Genomic DNA, 20237 nt, shown 5'->3' on the forward strand with positions numbered 1-20237 from the left:
CTTTAGCTGCCCACTCCTTCAGCCTGTATTTTACACGTCTGTTAGTGGTGCTGGTAGTAAAGTGGTTCTGCTTACATACACCAAAGCTTGGGCAAAAGAGCGTTTGTGTGTTCATATAAAACCATCAGGCTTAGGGCAGATGATGAAACACAACCAGAGTAACTCTGGTCTTCTTTGCAAGGAAATCCTGGGTCAAGGTACTTTGGATTCAATCCTGAATTCACAATACACTAACAAATTACACACTTACTTTTCTTCTGACATTTGCTGCTGTGACAGTTCAGACAACCAACAGCGGCCTGGAGGTCAGACATTTCTCAGCTGATAAGACCAGCTGGACTACTGCCCCAGGCTCTTCATTCCACCAGCTGATCTTTTAAAGCTGAGAAGTTCCCAGCATGATGAAATCATCATGCTTCATTGACAACAACAAATACATGCTTGTTTTCTTTAATAAGCAATGAAGTACATTAATTATTCAACACAATTCCAGCTTTAGAAAAATCATGGATTATTCTCAAGTCCTCTTTTGACCTGGACAGGAGGAGCCAGAGTGCAAAGGTCTCTCAGCTGTACACGGTGACACTATCCACTGACAGGTGATGCAGTTCATGAGAAGGAGGAGAACCAGCCCAGACAGGCTTCTGTATTTATTTCCTGGCATTGGGAGGCATTTACTGATGGTGAACAAGGAACACCACACACATGCTTCCTCTGAAAATACATGCAGTAATTCCCTTGGAAAACAATGTTCTAAAAGGTTAAAATAAAGATCTGTCCATAGAAATGGCACACACTGTAGCATGCAGTATTCATTACACAGCATTCAATTTGCTCAGGAGACTTCCATGTTCTCCTACAAAAAGAGCTGCCAATTAACTCACACCTTCAGACAGTAAATACCAATACAAAATCAAGGTCTATAAAGTTCAGATACTGACCTACTCAGACCTCCTAAAATTAGTCTACTACATCCACAGTATAGTAAGGATTTCAGAAAGACAACAGGTACACTGAATCGAGAGAAAACGGGGAAGAAAGTAAATGCAGTTTTTGCGAAGATGGGTAACAGAAATCATCTCTGAAAGCTCAGATGAAAAGCACAGGCTTCTTATGTAGCAAAAATAAATACAATATATGCTTCTCTCCTGTAAATTAATTCTTCACAGGTGAAGGGATACAGAGCTCCTCTGCCTTTCCATTTCACCTAGTCCCCCCCAGCATCACCGACTACCACAGATATCCTTTCTGTTACAGAAACGCAGTTACAACACAAAAATACAAGTTAAAAAAAAAGTGATGTCTCTATCTGGCACATTCTTGGAACTGTGATTTCATGCTAATTCAAAAGTACTCACAACCAATTTAAATAATCTTCCCAAGTGATGCTGCAAAAGGAAGCAGTTAGGAAATGGAAGTCTTAATGATCACTCAAAAACAACACAGACCAGCAAGGGTTTCTGAAAATTCATGTCCTTCACCTCCCTCAGCCTGTTCCGGTCTCTTATATATGCACATATCCTCTTCCCTCATCCCATCGAACAGATCATTTATCATATTTTATAGAATCTTAAACTGAGCTTGATGACACCAGGCTACAGATGCTTGCAGACTATTTTTTTGAAGTTCCACTTTTACTGCAAGATTGCTTCAGTCTCTTCACACCGTTAGAAAGAAACGGAGCAGTCAATACTCAGACACTAACAAATAAACACATCCATCCCTGTGGCACATTCATTAGCACCTACCTTTCCCTGTAGTCATTCTCTGCAGTGCTGGGGAGCTGCTGGGGAAGGGCACTGTGCTCGGGAGCAGCCCCACAGTACATGTCTCTCAGTACATGTCTCTCAGCAACTTAACCACCAGCAAACTCGCCACCCTCCTACACCACTTTGCTGTGTGACCTAGCAGGCGACTGCCACGTCTCCTCCAAAATAAAAGCCTGTTCAGCATTCATCTGAGCTCTATGTGCCCCCCTGTGCCTGTTTGCTCACACCCCTCCCCTTCTACACTTGAGAATTTCAGCAATATGCTTATTTACAAAGCTGTTAGAAAGGGAGTAGAGCTCCTCTTGTCCATTTCCACCTTCCACAAGGATGTACTATCGGTTAATGGTGTTCATTCAAATATCACTCAGACATTACTGCTCTCACAGCTCCCACACAGGTGAAGAGGCATTTACTTGCTTTTTTCATGCCCTAAAAATGCTGAGCCAATGAAATCAATTTTCTACTTCACTTCCTATTTCAACTTGAAAACTGTATTAATAGAGAGCAAGCCATAATGGAAATTAAATTATACAAGGAGGTATAAATGCAAAAAAGCACAGTGCAGCATTTACTGGTTCAAAATATTTCTGTTATCCCAGACAGTTGTCCCTCCTTCCCGTCTGCAATTATGCTGCTTGGATGTGTGTTGACAAACAAACAATATTCCACCCTCAGATGCATGGTATTACTTGGCAAATGTGGGTGATTTTCCTCTGTATAATAAATATCAAAATAGCTTCCAATGACTCAGCTTTATTACCAGCAAAACACAGGAATCTAAAATAGCTCCAGTTTTCATCCAATAGCATCCAAGTTCTCAACTTCACAAACAGAATTTATTTAGTAAATAGCATATTTGTCTTATACACCCTCCCAAATATAGAAGTAGATCTACTGAAAAGTAGCATTCTCCTTCTTCATAGATTTTCAGTAATTGAAATTATCGCATCTTTTATTTTAGCACTGTTTTAATTAACTTGCTTACTCTTAGAGCACACACCCATGCAGTCAACTACCAAAATTGCATCCTCCCCTCACCTTACTCTGTGCAAGTATCCGTGGGGGAGAGATCTCAGCTCCAGAATTCTGGCTTTAAGATCTCCTGCTTTGATTTCCTTCCAGCCCAAGACCACTACCACCTCCACTGTCCCTAATCTTTTTCTTCTGAGTCAAAATTCAGCATCAACAACGAAGTTCAATGCCCTCCCTGTCCATAGTAACACCACCACTATCCCTTCATGCACAAATATAAACACATCTCCCAAAAATTGTGTGACTTACATAAAAAAATGAAGGTTTACATCAAAGAATATCATATTAGGATATCACAATGATCAAAAGCTAAAAAAACCCACTGGAACATTTTGGTCGCTTATAGCGTTGGTTTGGGTCATCGATTCCTATCAGCCTGTATTTTTCAGTAGATAATTTATTTTATTCTTAATCTGTACTGAAACTTGATTATAAACTCTTCTGGAACTCAAATCCATGGAAAATCTGTACAGTTTATGTTAAGGTGCTTCCAGATAATACCAAGGAAACCCATGCAGCATGAATTTCTTGGAGCGTCTGTCCAATAGCCTCTCTCTGTATCACATCCAACTAAAGATCATCACACAATGCCAATATAAGACAGCAGCAGACTAGCTGGCAATTACTGGCTCTTTCATGCTGAAAATGTATTTGTCCCAGGGGAATAAGGCATCTGCATAATTAGCAAAAGCAGTTACACAGAAAATAATTAGCTTGCTGAAAACCCAAAGGGGGAAAAACTATAATTTTTGCTTCAAGAAGCTGACTAATTATATGCCAAATAACAAAACAGAGATGCACTGAGAATCATCGAGAAATCCAGCATGGATTTTAACTTCATATTCTAGCTATAAGGGCTGCTGGTAGCCTAGCAACAAGCAGCATACTTGGGCATGCCAAAACCTCCTCTGACTTAATGAAACACTTCAGATTACTATGCAAACCTCCCCCACCCCATTATGCATTTGATTCTTGTGTTATTAAATGATAAAAACAAAGCCTAGCCAAAAAAAAAATCAAACAATTTAAGATAAACTCAAACACTAATGGACCACGGTAGAGAAAGATAAGCAAATACAAAAGATGAATTATTTTCAGAGACTTGAAATTCGCAGTCTGATTAAAGTTGATTCATTAGATTTCTTCTTCGGGTTAAGAAAATGTCTTATTATTTTAAGCAACTTTTCTAGTAGTCTCTGTAAGATTTCTGTTTATCTGTGTCTTGGGAACCACTAGATATGAAACCTTTAACATCTTAGAGCAACTTACTAATCTCCAAAGTACTCCTGATATACAAATAGCATTGCTGCAATTCCTTCTTTTTACTTGAATACTCAATGAATTGGTAGAGGAAACTGTTATCCCAAAGAGTAGTCTCAGAGCCAAGAGACCAGATTTTACTGTGTTCCAACATTGCAGAAGCCACAGCTGCTGTCCCAACTGCCCAGTACTCCTGTGTTCTGTGATAAGACAGGTTTGACAACCACTTTCAAGTCTCATTGTCATTAGCTTAAGTCTGTGCTCAGTTATGAGTGACCCTTCAGCCAACAGCCTCCTTTTGGTTACCCACAAGAGAAGCACATTCACATATTCACCCATCCAACCACTCTGTCAGATTCAAAGCGTTAACAAGATTGAGCTATTTCCACTATTTCCTGAGAAAGGCAAATCTTTTGCATGTGCAATATCTATCACCATCCTCCCTGGTGACTCTGACAACCGCTGAAAGTGTCACCTTTGTTCAGAAAGTGTCAGGGACACAAGAAACCCGACAAATTTAGCTTGTCTTTAGGCCATAATAAACTTGTGACCATGGGTAAAGATAAGCCTCCTTTTGCTGGCTTGCACAACCTCAAAAAGATAAACTGAAAGTTGCACAGAGCTGTTGACACACGAGATAGGATGAGCATGTAACACTGTATTTGTGCTGTCCTTGGAGGGCAAGGAAGAAGCAACAAACCAGCCTGTGGCGCTAAGGGAAACCAAACCCTCTCCCTTCAAACACACACAAAAGATGCTAGTAAGTCATGTTATCATTACTATCTTCACAAATGAGAACTGATTTAATTCTGCAACTATAGACTTTTTCATTTCTAGGGAAGATGAAAAGGTTCTGGCAGAACAAAAAGAAATCCTACCCTTTGCTCTCTTTGACCCTTAGCACTCCTCCGCTCTCCCTTTCCCCCAGGCTACTTTTTTTGTCTCAATGTCCGTACAGCAGATTCTACCACGCAGAAATCCTAGCACACACACAGACTCCAGGGACTGCATCCTGCCCCAGCACGAGCGAGAACAGCGAGACATCGGAAGATCAGGTTAAGCAGAGTGAAGAATACAGGAGTACTTGTGTTGGGAAGTACTGAAAGCCTGTCCATGGAGTCAAAGACAGGAGACGGGGATCATAGGGTCTCAGGACCTTGATGCACAAAAAGGATACATTTTCCATTGAAAGTGACAAAGGGGTATAAAAGAAAAAATAATTTTCAATAAAGCCTAAAAGTAGATTTGATACAGACCGATGCTTTAGATGTAGCAATAAATCTCAGATCACAAGTCTGCCTCCTCAAAACACCAAATAACAGCAATCTACACAGTACAATGATGCATCAAATTGCTTTATCTTTTTTTGAAAGCCCATTCTATTCCACTGCTAGTAAGACAAAAATTCCACCTTAGCCTAGCCAAGTGGAAAGCAAAGAAGTTGAATCAGCAATAAATCTCTTTCAGTTTGAGTAAGGGTTTCAGAGAAATCACCTGGAAGTTGGGAACCTAAACAAGTGTGCTAAGGGATTAAATATTTACTTCCCCTCCCACCTGTTAAAAAAGAACAAGGACATTTGTTTCTCAGCTGTACTTTTTTTACCCCTGTAAGCCTCATCCACCTGTAGAGACAAAATACCCCCATATTATGCAAAGGCGTAATTTTAACCCATTCCACCACAGAGGAGCCTGTACTAGGTCTTCATCATTCCCAAACATACAAGAGAATACATCGCATTTCTGAATAATTAAAACTATAACTTCAGGATTTTCAAATCAGTTAATTTTAATGTTTCTGCAGGGATGAAGTTTACTGTGTTGTAAGATGGTTATGGCAAGGAGAATAGTGCCCAGAAGTGAAAAAGGTATTTTTTTCCAATTTAAAAGAGCAAAGACATCTCCGCTCTCTTGATTTCCAAGAGCATAGTGGGAATGACTGGGAACGTCACTTCCTCTGCTCCTGGCCTTGCAGAGGGTGTGAGCTTCATACGAACCCACAGTAGTGAACCCAGGTTCTTCATCTGCTCTACTCAACTGTTGGCAGAAAGATGCATTTCCTCACCAAGAATTGTCTCAAAAATCTATTATTAAACAAGGAGTGATAACTATTAAAATTACTTTCTAGCCCATAAGCTTATCTGTAAACACAGGAATAAACACTTGTTATTACAGTAAGCAAAATACTAGTCTCAGACAAGACAGACAGAATTAAGGCTCTGATAAGGGTCTTTAGCTATCAGTCCTAAACATGCAAAATATGCAAACTTAGGAACTGCAAAATACAAACAATGTGAGCCTTAAACAGAGCACTGCTGCATTATTGTGTACAATCTGTGCCTTTTAGGGCATTAAGCTGAAAAGGCAATTCTTCTCTGAAATTACTATTCTATTTACCTTACGAACAATTTACATGCACATGGACTCGAGAACAGGAGATGCATTTCCCTAATGTAACTCAAGAGGAAAAGAAGACGGCTATAGCACCACCTTCTCTTCTCAAAACATATGCTTCCTTCTCCTTCTGATACTACAAAAATACAGGAGATAAATTCAATGTCCCATTTTATTTGTTGCAAAAGCACTGTGCATCTTTCTGAACAGTCACCGTACTTGTTTTGCCTAACAGAACGCTTGCTATATATCCATTTGAATGCCTCACCAATTGAAAATTGCTAAAAAGCACCAAAAAGAGAATATAAGTACTTCTACTCACCAACTGATGTCTGGACCATGTTTCCAGATTTTTGGACCTCATCGAATTTTGTAAAAATTACATTCAACCTGTTTGAAAGTTAAAGAAATATGCAATGAACAACTGAATTTAAGAAATATTAGAATCCTAAAATCACTATGGTTGGAAAAGACCTCTAAGACCATTGAGTCCAACCTTTAACCCAGCACCACCACGTTCACTATGAAACCATGTCCTCAAGTGCCACATCCACACAGCTTTTGAACACTTCCAGGGATGGTGATTCCACCACTTCCCTGGGCAGCCATCTTCTAACATCTCATGATGTTACAGAACAAATTTGGCTTCGCTCAGGTCATTTGGAGCACTGTCAAAAATGTCAGCAGAAAGTGTCAATGCATGGAAGTTATTTTAAAATTAAAAACCCCCAACATCAACACACAACAGCTGATAGGAAAACCTGAGATATAATTGAAACTACTACACTACTGAAGATGTGATATGGCTAATTGTAGATGCATTTCCAGTTCATCACCACTCTGCCTATCTTAACTATTTGCAGAAATACCACAAAACACAGCCCTAAAAACCAACCTGACACAGCATTTGTCTGTGGCCCTGACACCTTCCTATTTTTCACTGGAGAACAGGATGCAACAGTGCTGCCTCCACCTGCATGCAGCCCACCTCCAAAACCACCTCTTCCCTCTGAGCACTGACAAGCTGCCATCTACTCCATCCTCAGGTCTAACCATGCTCTGCCCTGAACACTGGAGGCAAGATGCAGAGCATCTTTCTTAACACACCTAAAATGGCAGAAGCAAAGGGACATGGCTTTGGTTTTGACACAGGTTTTGTTGCTTTTAGTTTGAGGTTTGGGGGGTTTTTTGTTGCTTTTGTGGGATTTTTTTGTTTGTTTGTTTTTTGGGTCTTTTTTTGGGGGGGTGCCTGCCTTTTTAACATAAAATCTTAAAACTGATTATTTTTTCTGTGGGTTTTTGTTCTTTATGACAGCCTAAATTGCATAAACAGAGGCTACTCTGAAGTGTCTCCTCTCTATATATGCAGAGCATACAAGAAAAATATTAATTCACTTAATCTTAAATCAGTTAACTAAACATCTGAAGTAATTTTAGTGGTTTTCCAAGATGCTGTGGAATACTTGGGCAAAGATACAGCATCTGCATTAAGTAAAACTGAGTGTTTATCTGATTAAAAAATAAAAAATCAAACAACAATCCCAGGAAAAGGTTCAATCATGCAGTTCCTGAAGTCTTCTGAAGGAAGGAAGGGAATAAAGAGCAGCCCAAAAATAGTGAAGACCTAAGGACATTCTCAACTTACCGAGACTGGGGTAATCCTTTTTTACTGAGATCAGCCCTTACACGTTCACCAACATGTCTGTAAATTTCCACAAGGCTGTTTATTGCTGCATCTCGAACCTGGATGTGAGAGATGAGAGAAATCAAACATCTTTACAATTTAAATTAATCAATCCCTAATGAGTCCTACCTTAGACAACTAAATTTGCATATTTCTCAGCAACAACAGTTGCCCCTATACACATTACCACACACTTCATGAAGGAGCTTCCAACCCTGGCCTTCACATGTTAACAGTATCAGCAGGTTAATTGAATTGAAAAGGCAGTGAAGGTGTAAGATAAAAGGTTTCATACAGAAGGAGCTTGGCTGCCTTTGCCAAACTCCTCCCATTGTGTACAACAGGTACATTTACTGGATGAAAAAAGGATAGAGATGCAAAGAGACCTTATATTACTGGGATAGTATAAAATTAACTGATTTTTAATGCTGTCTTTAAAAACTTATATTTCTGTGTTGATAGCAAAACGGAGGAAGGGAGGAGTAATCAATCACCTGAGTCACCATGAATTTTGCATGTTTTCCAAACTGATTTGCGAGAAATTGCTGAGCACATCCTTCCCTCCGGACCACACAAGAGACATAAATCTGATTAAAGTGTCACCTCTCTGTACTTAAACCCCTCCTCTACTAGAAACAGCAGGCAGGGAAGGTAAACAAACTATCTGCTCTGCCTACAGAAACACCTACAGAGCTGTGCACTACAGCTTCTCAGAAGATGGCCCAGCAGCTACCCCCAAACAGCCCCCAGGACTAGACATGGAATATCCTGAGGACACAAGCTAGAACTGCCTGTAGGTGGGAGTCAAAGGGCAGGCACACATCCCCTGCCTCCTAGCCAAAGAAAACCCCAACACTTGACTCACACCCATGTCACCCTGTTCTTCTGCTCCGCAGCCTTCCCACTCAGCAGGCCACTGCCAGCCTCCAAACCCTCCTCCCCTCACGCCAGCCCTTCCCCGGCGCTCCTGCCTCTCCTCTCCCTGCCCATCAGCCCCATTTGCTACCAACACTGCAGTCTATGGGGACTCTGGTGCCCCAAATTTCTGAGTACATGGATGCCAACCCAGACTGTGCAGAGCAAGGATTGCCTCTGTGTGTACAGTTAAGCACAGGCACATCTACAGGACTGTGTAAATCCCATACTGGGCAAGGCAAGGAGCCCCTACCATCATACTTGGTTTAGTCTACCACAGCAGTAACAAAGCTTTAGTAATTTTATTTTTGAGAAAATGACCAGAGTTTAAGTACTGTTGTCACACAAGATGCACAGCAGGTTACTCAATCGCATCAGCTGAAAGCAACAAAAGCACTATTTCTGAAAAGGCTCTAATGCCACAGCTTCTACATCCACAACAAAAGAAAAAAAACTAGACTTGACCTGGAACTGTTCCTCGATTCTCTCTCCAAGAGAGGGCAGCAGTGACCGAGCCCAGCAAGCCTCCCCAGTGCTCAGGAGGCACCAGCAGCACAGCAGCAGCTCCACGGGAGCCCAGGACCAGCTCCTGCCCCGGGGCAGGCACTGTTTTACCCAGAGCCACTGTCACAGGGATTTGTATCTGACCAATTCAGGTACAGGCTTTCTGGGGACGAGGGAGCAGACCCAGGAGAAAGGGAAAGAGAACAGCCTTGTTTCCCTCTGCAGTTGGATACAGGAGAATGAGCTGTGCCACGCACAAGGAAGAGGCAGCGCTCAGGGAAACTGTCTCAGTGCCCTCCCCGACTTTCCAATTCATTCAACAGCTCACCTATGGCAGGACCAAGGCACCTGTCAGACAAAGTCCAAGCTGTAAACCCAGGATTTCCTTGGAAAGTAACAGCTTGCTTAGTCCCAGCTCAGAACTACAGGGGACCCTAAACATTAAACTTCCTGAGACACTTCTTGGAGTAATGGGTTTACCATCCTGCACTGGCCGAAGCAGCAAGGGAAGGCTGCTTCACTCTCAGTCCTCTTAGCAAGGGGAGACCCTGACAGCCATGGAAATATGGCCAACTCCCCAGAGCCAACGTAAACCCATTCTCCAGCTGGACGCCCCACACCTCCTTCCAGCTGAATACCCTCTCCAGACTTGGATCACATACGTGTCACAGCATTATTCAAAAACTGCTACCACACATTACACATGAGTTTGAACCCTATTTCCCACCTCCCTCTTCTCGCTAACCCCACATACTTGCATCTAAATTCAAACAGGACAAAAAGCACTTAGGAGCAACACCTTTTATTCCACTTGTATTTTCATTTGCATTGAATCACTGATTGAAGGTCCTGGTACAGATTGTCTTCACCCCCTATTCAAAACCTCCTTGTACATCTTCTGGCAGTGCACATGGCCTGGCTGTCTGACTGGTTCCATTTTCCCTCCCTGCCCAGACTGGTTTTCCTCTGAAGGTGAGGGGTGCTGCACTGAGCCCAGAGAGATCCCTGCAGCCTCCCTGTATTCAGGCTCCAAGGCACAGGAGATCCCTTCCCTCGATGGTTTCCCTCTTCTGTTCATCTCACCTGAAGATTCATGTTGTTCTGCTGAACCCTTGGAGTAACTGATATGCTGGTTTGGACATACTTCAAATTATACCTCTCCAAAACCAACCAAGGGTTCTGCGTGCACAGCATTGTTCAGAGCTCACGACCAGCAGCACAATTACCTCATTCACCAACAAGGCAACCAGCACCACCTTTAGACATGACTCACAGCAAAAGCTCACCTGGCTGTTTGGATCTCCAAGTAAGTTACATATATGTGGCACTATCTTACTCAGTGTTAAACTCTGAGCTCCAGATCTGGGAATAAAGAACAAAAAGCACCATTATGAATCACAGACCAGGCTCACGTACACAACACAGGTTCGCAGAAAGTTTTGACTTACGCATTGAGTGTTGCAATAAGGCAGAGGCAAATCCCTTCTCTTGTCCGAAAATTCTTGTGTTTGAATCCTCCTAGCATCCTGTCCCACACATACTGTGGAAGACAGAAAACAGAAAAAAGGAGATGGGGTAAGAAGCAGATTTTGTCTTCCAGCAGACATACACAACACCACCCCTGAGCTCAAATATAAGCTTTACACCCATCCAAGCAGAACAGGACAAGAAGTAGCAAGATACTTCTAGATCAAATTCTTTGTTTTGTGCTGACTTCACAGTAATTCCCCATTGCCTAAAACAATACTCATACTTACAGAAAGCAAGTACCTTCCAAAGACCTGGGACAATAACTCTGACATGTACCCATCCCATCCTTGGGAAATTCACTGACATACTCCCATGTTATCCTGTCAGGCAACAGCCTTGCCAAGTGAAGCAAATATCTTATAACAAGGTGTAGGGAGATGAAGCCATTTCAGACAGAAAAATGGCAGACAAAACCTGACAGAAAAAGGTTTCCTTTTTTTACACAGCCAGTCATTCACGCTGTGGAGGGCTGTTGAACATACCTGAGGGTTAGCAGCTTGTTCCATGATTTTCAGCAGCAAGGTCTGATCCTGCTCCCTCACTGAGTCCTTAGAATCTCCCAGCCTATCAAGCAAACTTGGCAGCACTAAGGAAAGAAAACAGGAACATTCAAATCCCTCAGAAAAAACTGTAACAGTGGCAGAGCCCCTCTGCTCTCCCCCTTCCCCCCTGCCAATGGAGGCACCGGCCCTGCTGCCCTTCAGCAGAGCCTGAAAACCACCAAGAGCCTCCCAAGTGGTCTCCTGGGGAGAAGACAGCTTTGTGTCCAGCAGCCAGTGCAGGTGCTGGCAGAGTGACGGTGACATTCACACAGAGACCCCTCACCTGTGCCAATCTGGGCCTTGAAGCGATCTTGCAAGCGGGACACCAGTGCAGAGATGATGTCAATGCCCAGGAGAACCACCTGCAAGCACAAGACAGACAATGAATTAGAGTGCACTGCAACTGTAATTGCTGCTCAGTGCTACATTCATATGCATAGATGTGCAAGGTACACAAACGATGTGCATAAACCATTTCAGTGTTTGCTGCAACTAGCAATTCTAATTAATTGCAATTATTACACTTACAATTAGAAAATGGTATGCACTAAGCATTGCTTAATTATTTACTGGCAGAAATTAAACCAAGCACTTTTATGCCATAACTGGAATTCAAAGACACCTGGTTTGAGAGAAGCTTCATGACAGGCTGCAGATCAGAAAACCCACTCTGATTAACTATGCTTATTTACTGGAAAAAGATACATCACATACTGAATGTACTGTGTAACCTGTATATGAAACACTTGGCAAGACTCTACAGACCATGATCGTGCTGGTATGAGACATTTCTCCCTAAGTTTTTGGATAAGCACCAAGGTTAATCACACTCAGAAGCATTAGGGACAGCCAGGCTTCTGAGGCAGTGCTACTGGGGCTGTTCCAACACAGACCAGTTCCTTGTACATCCACACAAGCGTACATAGAGATATATCAATACTCCCTGTACATCCACACAAGCGTACATAGAGATATATCAATACTCCCTGTACATCCACACAAGCGTACATAGAGATATATCAATACTCCCTGTACATCCACACGAGTGTACATATATACACACATAGAGACATATATTCCCTGTACATACACGTACAACCACAGCAGTGGTCCTGGCCCCAAGCCTGCCAGAGCTCAAGGAGTGTTTGGACAAGGCTCTCAGGAACATATGGGATTGTTGGGGCTGCTCTGTGCAAGAGCCAGGAATTGCAGTTGATGGTCCTTCTGAGTCACTTCCAACCCAGGATATTCTATAATACTGTCATACATACATGTATTTATACTCCCTGTACGTACACGCAAGTGTGTACGCACACACGTGTATATATATCTCTCTATATTCGTTGCACACACAGAGCTGTGTGCAGACACCGCACACGCGCGTTATCTGCGCGCTGCCCGGAGCGCCGCCGGGGCCGTGCCCCGCAGTGCCGCGGCCGCTCGGCAGAGGGCGCGCTCCGTCGCGGCGGCCGCCACGCGGCGGCCCGGCCCCCTATGCAAATCAGCGCCGGTTGGCGCGGAGCACTCTGGGTAGCGCCGCCGCCGCCGCCAAAAGGGCTCAAAGCGGGGCCGGAGCCGCCCGGACGCGCCGGGCCCAGCGCGGTGCGCGCCCCCGAGCCGGGCGTCGGGCCGCGGGCGGGCCGGGGGCGCGCCGCCCCTCGCCGGGACCTCGGGCGCGGTTCGCGTTCCCCTACGGGCGGCGCGCCCCAGTGGCCGCTAACCGTCCTTATCTGGGGGTTGCGCGGCTGCTCAATGAGCGTGTGGCGAGAGCAGCCCTGCTGACGCCTTGAACAACACAGCAGCGCCCGCTCTGTGCGCGGCGCAATTTTTGGAACCTCGCACCGCGGCGTGTGCGCGGCGCGTCTTCAACAACGCTCGCCCTGAGCCCAACCGGGCACTCTGACGGCTCTTTCCGGGACCCGTGCGGTGCTGCTATCTCTCGGCACCGCTCCCCCGGCCTCCCGGCACCGCCGGCCGACACAGCTCCCGTTCCCACTTCCCCCTCCTTCAACGAACGCTGGATCCAACACAGCCCGTCCGGGGCACCCGCTGTGCCGCCCTCGGCTTAACCTCTCACGTTACTCGCGGACTAGCGGTCAGTCCAACAACCTTCAGCTTGTCACATAGATTCACTCCAAATTCGGCTCCATAGCACCCAGGGAACTACACGTGGTGTACAGGGAAAACGGCCTGCTACTCCACGTCAAGTCTCCTGTGAAAAAAACCTTCCTAAATAAATGCCCCTGGATCCTAACTTCTCCCAACATACAACTTCACGTGCTCCAAAGAGCTCCTGCATTCTTCTCCCCTCACAGTAACAGACCCTTCAACACTGTCAATTTTTTATTCAACGTCATTTATTCATACACCAAAGGAGAATTTTCCTCGTGCTTTTATTAAGCCGTGTTTCATTTTCACATTCATCTTGCACACTGGATTTAATCTACCATTGACAAATGCTCAGCCAGCTGCCCTAAGCCCTATCGCTGCCTGTGTCTGCCAGCTCACTGGGAGCCTCCCGGCTGGGGTCCGGCAGCAGAGCCCCAGCAAGAGGGTGGGTGCCAGATCCTCATCAGTTGGGAGATGCTTTTAGGGAAAGTCAATGGGACTCTGAGTGCCAGTCACCATTCACAGCTGTCTGATCAGAGTCCCATCACGGCAGCATCCTGCACAGAGATAAGTGTGCTGCCTGCAATTACAGAGATGTGCCCCGGGGATAAATTCGATCCCGGGAGAGGAAGGAATCCATCTCTTCTTCAAACTGCCCGCAAGCCAGGAAGAGTGAGGGGAACTCATCGCTCAAACATGAAAGGAAACACATGCACAATGCAAACATACCCTGCAGTTCACTCTTAGGATTAAAGCCAGGAGGATGAGCTAAGCCTTGCACGACTTTTTGCTGTTGTCCTTATAAAAATGGAGAGTTAATTAGCACAATGATTACAGTGGTGCTTGGACAGCTATTGAGGGAACAGCAGCTGGGGTGAGCAACTATGCTGGATTCATTCATTTATTCCCAACTATGCTGGATTCATTTATAACCCCAATGTGACACGTGCCTCAGAAGGTCAGAGGTAGAAAGCAGAAATCATGTATGGATTGACAGAGTCAACAGATCCGCTACAGACAGATAACAGATAAACGAGGGCATGGCTGGCAAACAAAGAATTAATTGAATTCCAGCCCTGGCTGCATTGGACTGCCTGTACTGAAGAGCCCACCCGTTCACTGCTGAAACAGTTACTGAAGCTCTGCCTGAATTAACACACACCAAGGTCCGCGAGGAACCTCAGGAACAGGGAGACTGCCACACAGGGAGCAGTGATGGGCCCTGTCAGCAGCCCACCCCTCTGCTGTGATCCTGAAGCAGGCCTCTCCCCCCAGGGAAGCCAGCTGGTGGGCACAGCTCCACACCAAGGCACAGGAAGGGCAGCTCTCCATCCAAAATTCCAGATAATGCTGCAGTGCTGATAACTACAGAGCTATTCCAGGCCTTACATCACCACAGATCTTTTAGCCTCCTATTTACACAGGCCCCCAAAAGAGGGATCTCAGAATGAGAAAGAGAATGACAGCCCTCAGCCTGAGGCTCTGCCTCTTTGCTCATTTGACTCCTGAGGCTCCCCAAGACAGTCAATAAAGCAAGTTGGGCCACCCACTATTCAGCTCATTTGGCATCTGCTGCTGCTTTGTCTTGTCTCAGAGTACTTTCTGTAGGTGACAAGGGCTGTCAGCAAACCCTTCTCCTGCCTCTCTCCAACTACCAGGTCATCACGCCCAGTAAAGAAGCCTCTTGTTAGTTCCCAGGATGCAACACAGCCTTTCCCAATACAGACAGTACTTTTTTCAGAGGTCAACAAAAACAACTCAAAGCATCTGTCCTTTAATATCTGGGTGGAGTTGAAAGACCTGCAGGCAGCTTCCCATATCATAGAGCAGACAGCCCACCATCATCTGCTCCGGCAGTATTTGGTCACCAAGCATGGCAGACAAATAAGTCCATCCATTTTAAAACAAGACACACCTAAACACACTCCCATAAAAAGGGTAAAGAAGCTGCACAATCCAGCAGCAGCTGATTCAGCACAAAGTGACCACAAGTGAATCACAGCCTCAGGCTACCCTGACAGCCTGGACAAACAGGGTGGGGGAGAGACGAGCCCTTCCCTGCACTCACCACACCATGACACAGCAGGGATGCGGTGGCTGCTGCATGAACCCTCATCCCCCATCTTGCAGGGAAACAGCAGTGAGCAGTACATCCCCACAGAGTCACTGCACTCTGCTGGCCTGCTGAACCTTCCACACCTGGCAGCTTGGGACCTAAACGGGAATGCTGGAGAGCGCTTCTACACCAGCTGTGACACCAGCTTGCTTCATGCTGTTTCAACATGCTCACTACCACTGGTGACACAGCTTAGCTATTTCACTTTGAAGTCTGTCTGAGAGGTTTTTCTTGGAGAAGGGATGGGAAATGGAAGACAAGACTTCAACATGAATAAAAATAATTGTAGGAGTATTCAACCAGGTTTTTTTTGAACACTTGCTTAATCTTTTGGATTCATAAGCAAAAACATGGAGAAGTGCTTGCATACTTTGAGTAAATTTAATATACCTTTGAAAAAAGGAGAACACTTCAGATTACACACTGAGAAGCTCGAGGCAAGCACTGATGGCTCACATCACTGCTGGTCTGATCAGTGCTGATCAGTCAAAGAGGGATCAGTTCTAATTCCTTGTGACATGAAACATCCACCACAACTGAACTGGGCACTCAAGACCAAGCTGAAGTTAGATGATACTGGCAAATTTAGTTTTGAAGTCAAGTATTTTGGGTCAGCAAGCAGTAACCAAAGTCCTGGCAGAGAGAGAAACATGGAGTCAGCTTCTGAAATGCTGACTGCTGTATCCCCCCTGTACACTACTATAACCACACCCACCCTGGAAGAGACAATCTCCTTCTGCCATTCCAAGAGTTAACATTCCATGTTCCAAGGCAGGATCACATCTGCACTGGAAGCATGAGTCCATTTCCCCAGCCCAACAATCCTTACACAGATGGTAAGTTTTTTTTATACAACACAATTTGCAAAACCAACACCAGCAAACAAAAAGGCAGCAACAGTAGCACAACTGGTTTTACTGGCATGACTACAAGCTGTGGTGAAAGAGCTGAATGGGGGAAAACTTTAAATATATATTCTTGGGTTCTTTCTCTAGATTGATGAGATGCCTCCCATTCTGTCACAAGCACCACCTTTAAAATCCTCAAATTCCCTGATGGAATTAGGTGAACCAAAACACCTGATGAAACCACTAGCACTTGTAAAATAAGCAAAAACCTGGTTATTGAAAGGTCTTCTTCATTTACAAGCCTGGTAACAGATGAGCAACTCAGTAAAAAATGCATAGTTCTACAATGAAATAAATTCCAGGAAAACTAAGGTCATTTAAATGTTGGAAGGTATTAAGAAAAGGTTGTCAGAAATGATCACTACAGGGCTGTATTTTTACTGCTACTGTAAGGACACAAGGGCACCTTTCCTGTGCAAAAGCAAAACATTCCAATAACTATCTTCTGGATCCAGAAAAACACCAACAAAAGCCCCTCCGTTGTCTCTTAAACTAAAAGCTAGAGATTTGGTAGAACCCATGAGAAATTCAAAGCAATTTAAGGAAATGCACCACAGAGCAAAAAGTTATCACTACAAAAATTCCACAAAGACTAACAGGATGATGCTTAAAAGAACACAATCACCCTAAAATGCGGTCATCTGCTTGCAGAAGAGCTGACAAGTATGTCCCAGGTGAAAGAGCTGGACCAAGTCAGCCCTCAGCCACACTGCTCCCTACTCTGCCTCTGCTCAGGGAAATTGAAGGGGAGAGTTCCAAAGAATAGTAGTTCACCCTGTTTTGCAGAGATTCTGAACTGGTCCTTGAGTGGTTGTATATGATGAGAAGAGCAACAGCCACTGGGCTCTCTCCAAAGGACATGGAGGGAAGCACAAGTTGCAGAGTCACTGCTGTGGAGTACAGGAGGCTTTTCTGCCATGAGCAAGGTCAAAGCTCCAGACAGCACAGCAGGTAAATCACCACTGACACAAACTACAGTCTGCCCAGTCTCCAGGGAAGGAGCACTCATGGTAATACAACAGGAGACTTGGCAGTTGAAAGCAGAGTTACAACTTACTTCACACTTTCACATCTCAATTACCCCAAACACTGCTGGAAAAACAGCAGCAGCAGCATTATTTCAGAAAGGTGGTCCTGCTTAGGCAGCACCTTACAGCTATGGATACCTGCATGGCAGCACTCTATGCTTAGTGTCTTCACATGAAACAACATCAAAACAAAACACCTGCACTACCAACTGCTATTGCCTCTGGTTCCTCACCACAAAGCAGTTAAATGTCTTAGTCACAAACATTGCCACTATTCTGTACATTTCCATTGCCCCCAGCTGAGCACTTACACTTACAGCCAGGTCCTTAGCCAGGAAGGAAAAATGAATATAGCTCTGTGAGCACTTGCCCCGGGATCAGGACCACTACATCCTTGTAGCTTTAATGACTAGTTGCATCTCAGAGCTCAAGGCATAATGAAGCCTCATACAATGAGTGCTATTAAAGAAAAGCAAAAAAAATATGACAAGGAAAAGAAAAAGGCCATTGCATTGCTCTGTTTCATTTTTCATAGGAAAATGGAAAGCCTTTATTATGGCAACTAGTCAACTGCCAGCACGGTGATGTGCCTTATTAACAGACCAGGCTGCTTTAGCTAATAACCTTGCCTTCCCCTCCATTAGCAGCAAAAGGCTGCTACAGTGCACAGAGCAAGTGAGAAATCACACTGGGAATCTGCCTGGAGGCAGAACCATATTAGCTGGAGCACCTCAAAAGCTCCTAGCACAGAAGCGCTGACCCCAACTCCATCTCTAACACTACAGGAATAGAAAGGCTCAGCATATTTTAAAATTGGAACAGGAGTGTTTCTGAGGGTTTAGACAGCATCTGGAAAAAAAACAAGGCAAGCACACAACCTAGCAGATAATCACCAACAATCTTCTGCTCTCTTAGGGCTCACAAAGTCTAGTATGAACTGTGAGGATGTTCAAATATCCAGATACTCTCCTTGATCACTAGTTCCCAAGCTTCTGAACATCTGCACTTCCAGATTACACCATTCAACACCAGCTTTTATGAGGAACAGCAGTACTGGAATGCAACGATGACAGGACACATGGACAGCCTCATGAGGAAGGCACCAAAGAGGTGCAGACACAGCCAAGTCCCACCAGCTGCTGGCAACATGAAAATAGCTGGGGATCAATCAGGGAGGCAGAGCAGCCACTGTGGTGAGGAATAGGCAGCAGCCAACTTGAGTAGGATACTTGCTAGATGCTGACAGCTCTTGCTAGGTTGTAGTTAATGAAGCTTTGTTCTTGCCTTGTTTGGGAAGAAAGGAACACATGCAATTAAGAATGCAATAGCATTTTCAGTAGCCACAGTCTTTGTAAAACTCTGGTGACACCCTAAGACCTAAAGCTTTCACATCACCTCCCACCCTGCACAGACTGCCTGCTCAGCATGTACCACGCAGTCCTATGCCTTTGAAGTGTCTCCAGACACAATCAGCAACAGCCTAATGGTACAACAATGAAGAACTCCACTAAGAAGAAGGGTTCGAGATGCCTTTGTCAGCCACAGAAAGACACAATAGCCCAGGAAAGTGAAGAGATGGGTGCCAGGTAGAAAAAGGGGCAAGAGGTGGGAAGAAGGAATGCTGCCTCCACAAAGGAAGGCACCACCTCAGCCAGAATCCTACCCATACTCTTTCTGACCTATATAGGAAAAAGCCCAGAGGATGACCCTTAAAGACATGGGTTAAAACACTTTCCAGTCTCTCCTACACCAGTGAGGGGTGCAGGTGAGCTAGATCTAACCCAGCACTGACAGCAGCCACAAGATCCAGCACAGTCCATACAGCATGTGTGATGCTTCCACAGCTTACTGTTCAATAAGGTCAGTGAAGACTGAGAGCTACTGACTTAAGCTGTTGACTACACCAGTTCCTTCTTTTGCCATTCCCTCTTACTCCCTCTCCAAGGTACTGTTAATTGCTGGTTTTCAATTCATGTCAAACAACTTAAAGGGAAAATTTCCAGAGGCTTGCCATCAGTGCTATACTCCAGCTAAAACCAGGACTCCAGAAAGAACAGCACCACGAGAACACAGGAGACAGTCCCAGTGCGGACCTGCTCACCTGAGCCTTCCTGTACAGGTGGAACCAGACCTCACATCACCAGATCTGTACCAGTGCTCACCTGCAAGCTGGGCAGCTGTCAGCGTGCACTCTCTGCTTGAGCCACTGTCTGATCCTGCAAGTGACAGGCACATTTGACTGAAGTGACACCACTGGCCCAGGCCTAGCACCCACCCTGCAGACCTCCTTACACAGCTTTGGGCTCAGCAGCTCCAACCACTCTGTAGCCTGTGCATGCCTCTTGCAACTATGTCTTACATCCAGCTCTTACCACAGTTCTTGATCAATTCAGGCATCATTTTTAATATTTTTTAACTTTTGGCAATTAGATCTCTTCCAAGACTTTGA

General features: G+C 44.8%; 1 protein-coding gene across 7 annotated transcripts in view; it reads right to left on the reverse strand.

The window, feature by feature from the left end:
* CLASP1 (cytoplasmic linker associated protein 1) overlaps positions 1–20237 on the reverse strand; it is a 173251-nt gene that overhangs the window by 114542 nt on the left and 38472 nt on the right. For all 7 annotated transcript variants that reach the window (XM_082285311.1, XM_082285315.1, XM_082285312.1 and 4 more), the window contains exons 3-8: positions 11911–11989; positions 11568–11671; positions 11004–11095; positions 10842–10917; positions 8098–8195; positions 6775–6842 (exon numbers count right to left, since the gene is read on the reverse strand). In XM_082285311.1, coding sequence (XP_082141437.1) covers positions 6775–6842; positions 8098–8195; positions 10842–10917; positions 11004–11095; positions 11568–11671; positions 11911–11989 — 517 coding nt within the window. The remainder of the gene's footprint in view (positions 1–6774; positions 6843–8097; positions 8196–10841; positions 10918–11003; positions 11096–11567; positions 11672–11910; positions 11990–20237) is intronic.

This window comes from Coloeus monedula (genome assembly GCF_965178545.1).
Source record: "Coloeus monedula genome assembly, chromosome: 7".
Taxonomy (NCBI): Eukaryota; Metazoa; Chordata; class Aves; order Passeriformes; family Corvidae; genus Coloeus; species Coloeus monedula.